The sequence below is a fragment of the Crinia signifera genome, chromosome 11 (assembly GCF_055691185.1).
Source record: "Crinia signifera chromosome 11, ASM5569118v1, whole genome shotgun sequence".
Classification (NCBI taxonomy): Eukaryota; Metazoa; Chordata; class Amphibia; order Anura; family Myobatrachidae; genus Crinia; species Crinia signifera.
This window is the reverse complement of record NC_139227.1, coordinates 54,385,466-54,400,306: the sequence shown is the minus strand read 5'-3', so window position 1 is coordinate 54,400,306 and position 14,841 is coordinate 54,385,466. Positions and strand designations below refer to the sequence as shown.

The following is a 14,841-nucleotide window of genomic DNA, read 5'->3' as shown; positions in this document are numbered from 1 at the left end:
GGGCAGCACGGATGGTGTAATGGTTAGCATTACTGCCTCACAGCGCTGAGGTCATGGGTTCGATCCCCACCATGGCTCTAACTGTGCGGAGTTTGTATATTCTCCCCGTGCTTGCGTGGGTTTACTCCGGGTACTCCGGTTTCCTCCCACAATCCAAAAATATACAGATAGGTTAATTGGCTTCCAACAAAATTAACCCTAGAATGTCTGTGTGTGCGTGTACATGTGGTAGGGAATATAGATTGTAAGCTCCACTGGGGCAGGGACTGATGTGAATGTTCAAATATTCTCTGTAAAGCGCTGCGTAATATGTATGCGCTATATAAGAAACTGTTAATAAATAAATAAATAAATCTCTCCCTTACATAGTGCCACATGGGATTAACCCCTTACACACTCATACCATTTATCCTCCTCACACTGATATATGTATCTCTCCCCTACATAGTGTCAGCTGGGATTAACCCCTTACACACCAACACCGTGTATCCTCCTCACAGTGGCTATATGTATCTCTTCCCTACATAGTGGCAGCTGGGATTAACCCCTTACACACCAACAGTATGTATCCTCTTTACAGCTGCTATATGTATCTCTCAACTACATAGTGTCAACTGGGATTAACACTTTACACTCCCACACTATTTATCCTCCTCACAGAGGCACCATGTATCCCCCTCACAGCTGCTATATGAATCTCTCCCCTACACAGTGTCAGCTGGGATTAACCCTTACACACAAGAACCACTTTCCTTCTCACAGCTGCTATATATGTATTTCTCCCCTAGTGTCTGCTGTGATTAACCCCTTACATACCGACACCACGTCCTTGTCACATTGGCTATATATGTATCTCTCCCCTACATAGTGTCAGTTAGGATTGACCCCTTACACACAGACACACCATGTATCTTCATCACAGCTGCTATATGTATCTCTCCCCTACATTTATTTGGAATGGGATAATTTGTCAGACTGCATTTAGGTCTACAAGCATTAGGTCTACACCATTAGGTCGACTTGCATTTAGGTTGACCTGACTGAAGGTCGACATGGGTTAGGTCGGCAGGGTCATTAGGTCGACAGGGTCATTACATCGACAGGGTCATTAGGTCGACAGGTATAAGGTTGATAGGGTCATCAGGTCGACAGTGAAAAAGTCAACATGGTTTTTTTTCTTCATTTTTTCAAGCGTCGACAGAGTCAACATAGCACCGTGTCCCCTCAAATGGCTCGCTGCGCTCATCATGCTTCGGGCACTATTTTATTCTCCCACCACGCCCTAGTGGATGGTAGGGCATGAAATACCACCTGTCGGCACATGTCGACTCATAAAACAGTCAAATGACCCCATGTCGACCTTTTGCCTGTCGACCTTCCCCATGTCGGCCTAATGACCCTGTCGACCTTCAGTCATGTCGACCTAAATGCAGGTCGACCTAGTGGTGTAGACCTAATGCTGTAGACAATATGACCGTATCCCATTTATTTTTACACTTTTTGTTCATGTTGCTGGGCTCTGTCCGTGGTGCTGGGACTGCAGCCGCGGGTGCTCTGTAGGTTGTGCTGGGACTGCAGCTGGGGGAATTTGTCCGTGGTGCTATGACTGCAGCTGGAGGGGGGCTCTGTACGTGGTGTCGGGACTGCAGCCATGGGGCTCTGTCCGTGGTGCTGGAACTATGGCAGTATAACATACAGATGTACCCTCCTCCTCTAACCATACTATCAGTTTAAACTGGGAAACTAATGAAACACACAGGTTCTGTGGCTCTCTCACATCAAGCCTTCATGGCACCTGGTCTTAGTCCACCACAGAACCTGTGTAATCTAGGACCCCCATCTAGTGAGAGATGTCTCCTGTATCCCCCACATAGAGAGAAATCTGTCTCCTGTATCCTCCATATAGCGAGAGATTTTTCTTCTGTATCCCCCCATATAGTGAGAGATCTGTCTTCTCTGTATCCCCAGATACAGGGAGAGAGATCAGTCTCCTTCCTGTATCCCCACATATCAGTCTCCTGTATCCCCCCCATATAGTGAGAGATCGATCTCCTGTATCCCCCCCCATATAGTAAGAGATTGGTCTCCTGTATCCTCCCATATACTGAGAGATCGGTCTCCTGTATCCCCCCCCCCCCCATATAGTGAGAGATCGGTCTCCTGTATCCCCCTATATAGTGAGAGATTGGTCTCCTGTATCCCCCAAATAGTGAGAGATCGGCCTTCTCTATCCCCCCATACAGGGAGAGATCGGTCTCCTGTATCCCCCCAATATACTGAGAGATCGGCCTCCTCTATCACCCCATACAGAAATAGATCGGTCTCCTGTATCCCTCCCATATAGAGAGAGATCGGTCTCCTGTACTGCCCCCCCCCCCCCCCATATAGTGAGAGATCAGTCTCCTGTATCCCTCCATATAGTAAGAGATCGGTCTCCTGTATCCCCCACATAGTAAGAGATCGGTCTCCTGTATCCCCCCCATATAGTGAGAGATTGGCCTCCTGAATCCCCCATATAGTGAGAGATCGATCTCCTGTATCCTCCCCATATAGTGAGAGATTTGTCTCCTGTATCCCTCCATATAGTAAGAGATCGGTCTGTATGCCCCCATATAGTAAGAGATTGGTCTCTTGTATCCTCCCATATACTGAGAGATCGGTCTCCTGTATCCCCCCCCCCCATATAGTGAGAGATCGATCTCCTGTATCCCCCCCACCCCATATAGTGAGAGATCGGTCTCCTGTATCCCCCCCATACAGAAAGAGATCTCCTCCTCCTGTATCCCCCCCCATATAGAGATCGTTCTCCTGTACTGCCCCCCCCCCATATAGTGAGAGATCGGTCACATGTATCCCCCATATAGTGAGAGATTTGTCTCCTGTATCCCTCCATATAGTAAGAAATTGGTCTCCTGTATCCCCCACATAGTAAGAGATCGGTCCCCTGTATCCCCCCTCCATATTGTGAGAGATCAGTCTCCTGTATCCCCCCATATAGTGAGAGATCGGCCTTCTCTATCCCCCCATACAGGGAGAGATTGGTCTCCTGTATCCCCCCAATATAGTGAGAGATCGGTCTCCTCTATCCACCCATACAGAAATAGATTGGTCTCCTGTATCCCCCCATATAGAGATCGGTCTCCTGTACTGCCCCCCCTCATATAGTGAGAGATTTGTCTCCTGTATCCCTCCACATAGTAAGAGATCGGTCTCCTATATGCCCCCACATAGTAAGAGATTGGTCTCCTGTATCCCGCCACATAGTAAGAGATCAGTCTCCTGTATCCTCCCATATACTGAGAGATCGGTCTCCTGTATCCCCCTCCCATATAGTGCGAGATTGGTCTCCTGTATCCCCCCATATAGTGAGAGATCGGTCTCCTGTATCCCCCCCCCCCCCCCCGCCCATATAGTGAGAGATCTGTCTCCTGTATCCCCCCATTTAGTTTATGTGTGTATCAGCCCAACACTGAGAGATACACTATATGGATAAAAGTATTCGGACCATTACACTAGCAGGGACTGTAATGACTCTGTATACAGATACATATACTGTAATATTATATATTACAACAGCTCCCACTCTACTTGGAAGCTTCCACAAGATATTAGAGTTTGTGCGTCACGCTCCACCATTTTAAAAGTTCCTTCTTACTCTTTCTGCTGGCGCGAAGGTCTCACAGCACTTTGGCCGGGTGCTGTTCCTGCGGGATGCAAGGTGTGCCGCACATCGTGTCCCGCAGATTGGCCTGTCTTCCTGTAGTCACACTGGTCAGCGCTCCCAGGGTCTGCCGGGAGACGCTTCTTCTCAGCGTCACCACCAGCAATGCATCACTGCATGACACAAAGCCATTCTTTCCAATGCCAACATGGGCACAGCCATGTTGGTCCCTGTCACATGATTTCCTTTCCATCAGTCACATTGCGGTCTGTGAACAGCTGACTGCTACAGCCGATCAGGTCTCGTCTGCTACATTAAATCCTGCTTCCTGGATGAGACTGATTCATGTACAACTCATTGCTTCTGCTGAAATACATGGAGTGCTGTGCTCCTCTGGTATCTGTGTTCCTGTCACACTGTGGTATGTTCTAGTGCAGGGCTGAGCAATTGCGGCCCTGTTGAGATGTTGAGGAACTACACATCCCAGCATGCCTTGCATCAGTTTCAGCATGGCCACATAGCAAAACTAATGCAAAGCATCCTGGGATGTGTATTTCCTCAACATCTGGAGGGCCGCAATTGCCCAGCCCTGTTCTAGTGTTTCCAGCCTTTGGTTTGCAACTGCTCCCATTCTTCCAGATCTACCCTGGTAACTTGGGACTGTGCTACAGGAAACTCCATTCTGGTTCCATTCCCACCCAAGCTTCAATCCGGTGATACTAAATAGCTGGCCTGCATTCTCTCAGCTTTCCTGCATTAATAGGCACATCATCTATTCTGGTGAACCTGAATAGCTGGCCTGTATTCTCCAGCAAGGGTTTCATCAAACCACTCAGATTCTGCCACACACCTAAGGTTCCACCTTCAGCACCCACATGCCAACCCAGGCCCTCATCCGTGACTGTGTCCATTCATCCTGTATATGTGAGGTCAGGCTCTGAGGTTTACAATCTCCATTCCAGCTCAGCTTAAAAGCGCTGGATGGGGCGGAGGTCAGGGCTCTGCGCGGCCAGTCAAGTTTTCCCACATCAAACTCATCACACCAGGGAGTCAATCCTATTAATCCCGATGTATGCGGATGATTCACTGAGTGTGAATCATCACAACACCGGGCGCACTTTACGGCAGGCCGAATTTGCTGAAAAGTGCTCACACTTGAGAGCAATTTTCAGGGAATTCGGCCCTGCGAAGAATGTGAGATAGGCTTAATTTGGGTGCAGTTTTCAGTGTGAAAATGACACCCGAACGGCAACTCACACCCTTCGGGGTTAATAGGATCGACCTCCAGGTCTGTATAGTCCTTGCTTTATGCCCTGGGGCACAGACATGTTGAAATAGAGGAGGCTTTCCCAAACTTGGAAGCATAGCATTGTCCAAAGTTGGAAGCATAGCTTTGTCCAATGGGTGCTAAAGCATTAAGAATGCCTATCATTGAGGATAAGGGGCCAAGCCCAAATTATGATGTAATACTCCTCCCATACTCCTCCGCCAGCCCCCTGTACCATTATCCCTCTTCCACCAGCCCCTGTACCATCATCTCTCGTCCACCAGGCCCCGTACCATTATCCCTCCTCCGCCAGCCCTCGTACCATTATTCATCCTCCTCCACCAGCCCCATACCATTATCCGTCCTCCATCAGCCCCCATACCATTATCCCTCCTAAACTAACCCCCTCCTCCTCCACCAGCCCTGTACCATTTTCCCTCCTCTGCCAGCCCAGTACCATTATCCCTCCTCTGCCAGCCCCATACCTTTATCCATCCTCCACCAGCCCCCTGGACCGTTAGCCCTCCTCCACCAGCCTCTCGGACCGTTATCCCTCCTCCACCAGCCTCTCAGGCCATTATCCTTCCTCCACCAGCCTCTCAGACCGTTATCCCTCCTCCACCGGCCCCTGTACCATTATCCCTCCTCCACCAGTCCCCGTACCATTATTCCTCCATCACCAGCCCCTGTACTATTATCCCTCCTCTGCCAGCCCAGTACCATTATACCTCCTCCACCAGCCCCCCCCCCCTAACATTATCCCTCCTCCACCAGCCCCCTGGACCGTTATCTCTCCTCCACCAGCCTCTCGGACCGTTATTCCTCCTCCACCAGCCTCTCGGACTGTTATCCCTCCTCCACCAGCCGATGGGACCGGTACCCCTCCACCACCAGCCCCGTACCATTATCCTCCCTACACCAGTCCCCGTACCATTATCCCTCCGTCACCAGCCTCTCGGACCATTATCCCTCCTACACCAGCCCCCCGTACCATTATCCCTTCTCCACCAGCCCCCCCGTACCATTATCCCTCCTCCGCCAGCCCCGTACCATTATCCTACCTCCACCAGTCCCCGTACCATTATCCCTTCTCTGCCAGTCCAGTACCATTATCCCTCCTCCACCAGCACCCCCCCCCCCCTTAACATTATACCTTCACCACCAGCCCCCTGGACCGTTATCCCTCCTCCACCAGCCTCTCGGACAGTTATCCCTCCTCCACCAGCCTCTTGGACCATTATCCCTTCTCCACCAGTCCCCATACCATTATCCCTCCTCCACCAGCCCCGTGCCATTATCTTCCCTCCACCAGTCCCCATACCATTATCCCTCCTCCACCAGCACCCCCCCCCTTAACATTATCCCTCCACCACCAGCCCCCTGGACCGTTATCCCTCCTCCACCAGCCTCTCGGACAGTTATCCCTCCTCCACCAGCCTCTCGGACCATTATCCCTCCTCCACCAGCAACCCAATACCATTATTCCTCCTCCACCAGCCCTGGTACCATTATCCCTCCTCCAACAGCTTCTCAGACCATTATCCCTCCTACACCAGCCCCATATTATTATCCCTCCTCTACCAGACCATGTTTCCACTGCTCCACAGTCCAGTGTCCATGCTTTACACCACTCCATCTGATGCTTGGCATTGGTCTTGGTGATGCAAGGCTTGTATGCAGCTGCACAGCCATGGAAACCCATTCCATTAAGCTCCTGCCACACAGGTTTTGTGCTGAAATTAATGTTAGTGTTCATTAGTGTTCCCGGTAAATCGTTAAAACTGTTTTGTGACCATCTTAATGACAACCAATACAATATTAAATTGTCATTTAATGTAAGCAAACAATCCATTGATTTTTTGGACGTCACATTTTATGTGGAAGGTGATAGACTAAAGTCTAAAAATTTCATCAAAGCAACGGATTGCAACTCTTTTATAGGGGCCGATAGTAACCACCATCTCAATTGGCTAAAGAGTGTGCCCAATAGTCAATTTCAGCGGATCAGCCGTAATTGTACTGATCTGGAAGTATACGATGTTCAGGCACAGGGTCTTGAGGATCAATTTTTAAGTAAAGGATATGATGGATCCATGGTCACTAAGGCAAGAAATAGAGGCAGAGCCCTTCTTTCTGGGAGAGAAGGACACCTTATGCCATTAAGATCGAAAGAGAGTAATATGGATGTAGCCTTTATTACCCAATATACCAGCCAGTATAAACAATTGGAAAGCATAATTAAGAAGCATTGGAAAATTCTTACGAATGACCCCCTCCTGAAAAAATATGTTGACAGCAATCCGAAATTTGTCTACAGAAGGGCAAGAAACATAAAGGACAAAATAGTTAGCAGTGCCATAAACACTCCAGCACCCTATAATCCCATTAAATCAAAGGGATTTTATCGGTGTGGCACTTGCAGCCTTTGCCGTTTATGTAAAAGCCCTACATCTGTAATTCATGAATAACAATCTAAAGCGACAGGCAAAATCTACAGTATAGATGAATTTATTTTGTGTAACAGTAATTACTGTATTTACCTGTTAGAATGTAATTGCTCTAAGCAATATGTGGGCAAAACCAAGCGGGTCCTTAAAGTAAGGATGGCTGAACACGTCCGCAATATAAAAAAGGGTCTTGAATCCCATAACGTGTCAGCCCACTTTAAACATCTGCATGGATGTGATATAGTACAACTTAAATCGTTCTGTGGGATCCGCACAGTGAAAACCCATTGGCGGGTTAATAATAGAGATCTGAGATTGTCACAACTCGAAATGAAATCCATCTATGAGTTAAAGACCCTCGAACCTAGAGGGATCAACGTAGACTTCGAGTTAAAATGCTTCTTATGATCTCTTTGCCCACTTACAATATACCTCTACCTATTGATGTATAGGTTATGTCTATATGTTTAAAAATGCGTGATTATTAATAGCCTGTTTTCTTTTTCATGTCTCTTTCAATGATAACATCTATTGGTGCTAACGCGTAAGCGTTACCATAGTGATGGAGACGCTGAATATGAGCAGAGCATGTCCGGCAAGAACGGAAGAATACCATCATACCACTTCCGTTTGCGTTCCAGGCAGTCGATCATTGCGTGGTGCGCTCCATTGAGACGGAAGAATACCACCAGATCTCTTCCGCCTTGCGTTCCACTGACAGCGGAACGTCATATCCGGCCGCTTGATGTGATGCGGTGAAGTAGCGATATGTCACATCCGGCGCTCGTATGTAATTGTGAAGAAGGAAAACCAGAAAAACTGGCAATGGACATTAACTTTACAATCACTATGTACTTAAGGCTATATGGTTATTGGTGTCAATGTATGTATATCTGCTCTGTCTCACTGTGTTAATTGAATACTAGCGATCAGCACTGGCGTATTGTATTACATAGGAATATTTTCGTATTGGATCCGGAACCGTTTTTTTATTGCAACTTGTTTTTATGTTAATTAAGTCAGGTATATATACCTGTACCCACTCTCCTTCCTCCATACCTTGAAAAAGGGCCCTAGGTGAGGCCCGAAACGCGTTGGATGGAGGAACTGAGCCTGGGCACCTGTTTGGAAATCCAGTGTCATTTTTCCATCTTCAGACACTCACCTTCTTCTCTAAACCCGGGTGAGGTAGAGGTGACCGGACGCAGCTCCGTTGGATCCCATCCAGTGCCTATTTTTAAACTCCCTTTTTAATACTTATTTTTATTGTTGTTTGTTCGTGATTGGAATAAAAGCACCTTTTTTCATTGATCTGAGACTGGTGATGATTTGGACCATTATGAACTGAAGGGACAGGAAAAGAAACCTTTCCATGCCTATAGGGCACCACTACAAGGTGAGCTCTGATCCAATTGAAAATTAGAGATTGAATACCGTGTGGATAAAAGATACCTTTACATGCCCATAGGGCACAGCAGAGAGGTCAGTTGCAGGGGGCGATACCCCCAGATGTAATTATCTTGACCCTTTGCCCATGCCCCTCTTCTGCTTTTTCCATTGTTGGTGAAGAACTACTCATTTGGCAAGCAGCAGAGTATTGATTCCAGACAGCGCAAGTGTATTCGCCCCTTTGTACTTTTTGGATTGTTCTTTGGGATTGGTAATCCCTGGCGTTTTACAGTGCTGCGGTCTGTTGGCGCAGACTATCCCATACCCCTTGTCTTGTATAAAAGTGTTCCCGGTAGGCTGTTTTAGCGGGGCGCTGCGCCCTGCCCGATATTTTAAGGGAAAAATGCGCCCTGCCCCTCTCGCAGCACCCCGCTAAAACAGCCTGGTGCCTGCCAGGCGCTTCCCTGGCATCACGGCACCTTCCCCCTGTAGTGGCGACGTCTTCGGCGGGGCCGGCCCGCCCACTTTAGTAGCACATCAATTTAGATAGCACATCAATACGAATTGCTGTATTTCCAGGATAGTAAATGTCAAAAATGAGTGTATTTCTGGATAAAAATACACCTATTTTTTTTACAAATTTCCTTTATTAAATTTCCCCCTAAATGTCAGAGGAATTTCATACCTCATCTATGGAATCAGCAGAGCATTGGTGAATTTTATGCGCCTTAACAGTCTTTGGCCCCCATTTACCATTGATCGCATTTACAATGCAATCTGGGTGGAATATTACTGCCCAGGATCGCATTGTAAAATGCGATCATTTCACCCCAATGTATGCCCTGCTGTGCGCAGGGACAGGGCTCCGAAAGCCTGTCCCTGCAATACCCGGAGCTGGAAGTCTGCCCCCCCCCCCGCTGACCGCACTGCCGCTCTGGCAGTGCGATGTGTAGCCATAGGCTACAATGGGCTATGGCCATATCAGAATGGCGATAGCCCAGGGGTGCGACATCGGGCAGCTTTGCATCCCCCCATAGAAAGCTATGGGGGATGCGGCCGGCGGCGCTGCAGGGGGGGATTGCAGCAGGGATCGAAGATTCCTTCTGCAGTCCCCTGTGATACATTAGGGGGATACTTAATATTTGCGGTTAACCCCCGAAAACGTGTGTTTTCGGGGATTTAGCCGCAAATATTAGTTGATAAATGGGCCCCTTAGATTCCACTCTAATGTTACATGGTCTTCTGCATCGTGGATGAGTTGCTGCTGTTCCTAAACGCTTCCACTTTTTAATAATATCCCTTACAGGTGACCGTAGAATGTCCAGCAGGGATGAAATGCCATGAATGTCATGTACTACGCAAAGGTGGCATCCTTTTCCAGTACCTTGTTAAGGTGTTGTCCTATTAGTACCATGGAAAAGTGGGATCCTACCACAGTACCATGCGCACAGGTGGCATCCTATCACAGCACACAGGTGGCATCCTATCACAGCACACAGGTGGCATCCTACCACAGCACCAAGCACAGGTATCCTCCTTCAAGCCGACATCTTCCTCTCCCGTAACTACATCATCACGCCGACACATGATTATCCGTGATCGTAAATCGCGGCGCGCCTCCTGTTTATGATGTTGCCATAGAGTCCAGGGGGCGGAGACATGCCGTCACGTGACGTGACTGGAGGGATCTGTATCACGTGATACGCTCGCCGTTGCTTCCGGGTTGCGAAAGTTCCGAGTCCGACACGAAAGCAGCAGGTGAGAGAAGGAGAGAAGGTGCTGTGTAGTCAGGAGGGGGTACAGTGCCAGGAGGGCGACAGGGTGTACAGTGCTGTGCAGTGAGGAGAAGAGGGGTACAGTCTGTGCAGAGAGGAGCAAGCCAGGGGGTATTGCAGTGACGAGGAGATGGTGGGTACAGCGCGGTGACGTGGAGATAGCGGGTACAGTGAGGTGCAGCGATGAGGAGATGATGGGTACAGCGCAGTGATGAGGCGATGGATGGTACAGTGGGGTGATGAGATTGTTGGTACAGCGCAGTGATGAGGAGAGGGTGGGTACAGCACGGTGATGAGATGTATGGTACAGCGCAGTTATGAGATGGTGGGTGCAGCATGGTGATGAGGAGATGGCGGGTGCAGTGATGATGAGATGGCGGTGATGAGAAAATGGCGGGTACAGCGCAGTGATGAGGATATGGTGGGTACAGCGCAGTGATGAGGAGATGGTGGGTACAGCGCGGTGATGAGGAGATGGTCGGTACAGCGCTGTGATGAGGAGATGGTGGGTACAGCGGGGTAATGAGGAGATGGCGGGTACAGTGCGGTGATGAGAGGGTGGGTACAGCGCGGTGCAGTAATGAGGCGATGGTGGGTGCAGTGATGAGGAGATGGCAGGTGCAGTGATGAGGAGATGGTGGGTACAGCACAACACAGTGATGAGGAGAGGTTGGATACACAGCGGTGATGAGGATATGGTGGGTGCAGTGATGAGGAGATGGCAGGTACAGTGCAGTGATGAGGAGATGGTGGGTATAGTGCGGTAATGAGGAGTTGGTGGGTACAGTGCAGTGATGAAGAGGTGGTGGGTACAGCGCGGTGATGAGATGGTGGGTGCATCGTGGTAATGAGGAGATGGTGGGCACATAGCGGCGATGAGGAGGTACAGTGATGAGATGGTGGGTATTGCATGGTGATTAGGAGATGATGGGTGCAGTGCGGTGATGAGGAGAGGGTGAGTACAGTACAGTGCAGTGATGAGGAGAGGGTGAGTGTAAGTTCTCCCAGGTGTTAATGTTCTCATATAATCATGTTTTGTAGCTGGTAGGAGACCACCATGTCCAGCTATGATCCCCTCCCGGAGGTAGAGCGCCTGTTCAGTAAGCAGTATGAATACAGGAAGCAGCCAGACTGGATTCTCCCTAGTGCCTCTGAGTTCTTGAGCTCCGACCATGAGGAGTTTGCTTTTCTCCTCTCTCTGAAGAAGTCTTTGAATGAAGTAAAGAACCGGCTGAGTGATAAGAAATTGGACGATTGGCATCGGCACACATCGTTCACTAACAAGGCTGGGCGGGTGGTCCCTGAGGTCCGCAGACAAGCAAATGCTGAACTTTGTACTCAAGCGTGGTGCAAGTTTCATGAGATTGTGTGCACTTACCCCCTCCTACCCAACAATGCACTATGGGACTCTGAACTGTTCACTGTTCACCTCTGTGAGGCACCGGGGGCCTTCATAGCAAGCCTGAACCACTACCTAAAAACGCAAGATGTGCTCTGCGATTGGAGCTGGGTGGCGAACACTCTTAATCCTTACCACGAGGCCAATGATGGTATGGTGATGATCGCAGATGACCGTCTGATTGCGAACACCTTACCTTGGTGGTATTTTGGGCCAGATAACACTGGCGATATCATGACTCGTAATTACCTTAGTGGGTTACAGATATTTATCAGTAACATGTCTTCTGTGCACCTGGTTACAGCAGATGGCAGCTTTGACTGCCAGGGAAACCCAGGGGAACAGGAGGCTCTGGTCTACCCCCTGCACTATTGTGAAGTGGTCACCTGTCTAGAGATACTTAGTCCGGGAGGTTCATTTGTCTTGAAGATGTTCACCCTGTTTCAGCATTCTTCTGTTAACCTTATGTATCTCCTGAACTGCTGCTTCCAGGAGGTCCATGTCATCAAACCTGGGACTAGCAAGTCTGGGAACTCTGAAGTGTATGTGGTTTGTCTGAACTATATTGGCAAGAATGTCATCAAGGATCATCTGATTATAATGACGGCAAATTTTGGTATGGAGATTGGGAGCAAATCCTTGTTTCCTCATAGATTCCTCCCGTTGTCATTTATGGAATCCCACCAAAACTGTTGCACTTTCTTCTACGAGCATCAGACACAAACTATCCTTGAAAATCTCAAACTTTTTGCTCATATGGGTGAGTCAGATAAGTCATGCATGAACTTATTGCGGCACTCTGCTGTCAACTATTACATGGACAAGTTCCAAGTGAAATATATTCCCCGGAAGTCCTGGCTGGTGAGGAAGCCACTCGTTGGCTGTCAATTTAATGCTCGCTGGGTGGGGACAAGTAACCGCCGCTCTGACACTTTCAATGAGCGCAAGCAGCTGGAAACGCTGACGTGGGAGGAAAAAGTCGCCCAGGGCTATTTCAGCCCCTGGGTTGGAGAACATGTTTCCGGGAATGTGGGCAGAGGCTGCTTGCTGAGGGGCTCAGATTGTCATCTGAAAAGTGAAGGGTGGTATTTGCTTCAGGGGCAGCGACTACAGAGAATCCAGAGCTCGTCCTTTTGCGATGGAGATCTGCTAAATACCTTCAATGAGACCATTGAAGCATGTTTTGAGGGAAAAACCATTGGCTCTAGTGCGTTGTTCCATTGTTCATCCTGTCGTCTGCAATCTGCAGAGGATGTGGCCTCAGAGGTATTAGAAGTGGTGGAGAACGGATGTGGCATCCTGGTCGTTGGGGTTAACTCAGTGTTTGAAGTTCTCAGCCAAAGACAGTCAGCATCTGGTCTCCTTGAGTCTTTCCACCCTATGAATCCCATTTCTCTCCTCCTTGATGGGGACCCAGCATACCAGCAACATCTCATATCCTTACTGCTCCGCTCTATCGAGCGGCTCCAGATTGGTGACTCCTTGCTCCTTCCCCTCCTGTGCTCTTTAACCCGCTTTACAGCCGGCATAATGTATATATTGTATCACTGCTTTCAGACTATCTGCTTTTCTTGTCCCATTAGCCACCTAGCCCCCGGAGCTGACGCTCTGCTGCTGTGCTGCGGATACCATCCTCTCCCCGGCCCGGTTGTTCAGCACCTGCAGGAAGTAAACCGACTTGTAGATGAGTTGGTGACCTCCGGTTCCCCACAGCAGGTATTAGAGTTTATTCCGATGGAGGATCTCCTCAACGGCACATTTCTGGAGTTCGTGTGGGACCTAAATTCTGGCATCATCCATCACAGCCTCCACTTATTTGGACTCCATGCGAATCAGAAGTCAAATCAAAAACTGTCCTCAACATAAGTAGCGATAAAGCTTACTGGGGGTGCCCAAGAATGGCATTGCCTGGCAATGTGCGCTCATTGTGTATAGAATATATATATATAATTACATGCTTTACTGTCCCTGTTAGTGACTGATGACCACGCTCCAAAGGCGGCAGACTTTTTGCTTTTATTTCCGAAATACAGTATTATACCAGTTTTTTGCGCTGCGGCTGATCGGTAATTGCTGCCATCTGTCCTTTGTTCCTCAAATGTGAATGGCCTTATGGTTTCTTTTTAGTTGGATGATATTCTGGTTTGTGACCAATGTAATTTTCATCTTTTTGAAGTAAAACATTAATATTTTTGTTCTTTCATTTGAAAGTTTGTTTCTGTATTTAGTGCCCTGATTTGGAGATGGACACAAAGCTGTTCCGCAGAATGTAGCAATTATCGGCGGATGCCTATGTACTGCGTTGACACTGTGCATACATGTAGGTGCTGCTGCACCCCAAACCCAATAGGGTCTCCATCGCAAAGTGATTGACACAGAGTGGTTGGGACATGGAAGGCATGTCATGGGTGTTTCGGCAGGCGCAATGTGACGTCCGCTGGGCGTACTGCCGGGTCCAGTCTGCATGGTAGTAAGGCTACCCTGTTGTTCTCTGTTCTTGCGTACAGTCTGGTAATGTGAGTGCAATTGCAAATAAGTTTCTGTGAATCCGTTGGGCGTCTCTGCTAGGCGGCAGCTTCACCCCCTGATATCAGCCGTCGTGGGGCCAAGAAAATAACACTTGTAATTGCCTTTGTGTACATCTCCAAATCAGGCCTGTTCATGTCTATGTACTATTCTGTGAGTTTGGTCCTGCAGGTATACAAATGTATCCTCTCTCATTGTGGCTTGCATTATTCCCCCCTAAATACATTTCCTTTGAATCGTTATATAAGAATTGCATAGTAATAGTCTCGGCCCCATCCTGTGTAGCTGAGGTCAACTTTGAACCCTTGTCTAGGGTGGTCTGTGTAAGACCCTCCAGAAAATGGTCGCCACACGCAAGCCGGTAGCTGTTAATGGTC

At 48.6% G+C, this 14,841-nt stretch overlaps 2 protein-coding genes across 2 annotated transcripts in view; one reads left to right on the top strand and one right to left on the bottom strand.

Moving 5' to 3' along the window:
* The window catches only part of CALB2 (calbindin 2), a 234,397-nt gene extending 224,000 nt beyond the window's left edge, over positions 1–10,397 (bottom strand). Inside the window, exon 1 of the mRNA XM_083164866.1 lies at positions 10,276–10,397. Within this exon, the coding sequence (XP_083020992.1) occupies positions 10,276–10,351 (76 nt within the window). The 5' untranslated portion in view covers positions 10,352–10,397. The remainder of the gene's footprint in view (positions 1–10,275) is intronic.
* Positions 10,335–14,141, top strand: CMTR2 (cap methyltransferase 2). Its single transcript, XM_083164864.1, has 2 exons — positions 10,335–10,522; positions 11,581–14,141. Exon 2 carries the CDS (start codon positions 11,597–11,599, stop codon positions 13,802–13,804), a length of 2,208 nt encoding a protein of 735 aa, XP_083020990.1. The 5' UTR covers positions 10,335–10,522; positions 11,581–11,596; the 3' UTR covers positions 13,805–14,141.
* Positions 14,142–14,841: the final 700 nt, after the last annotated feature.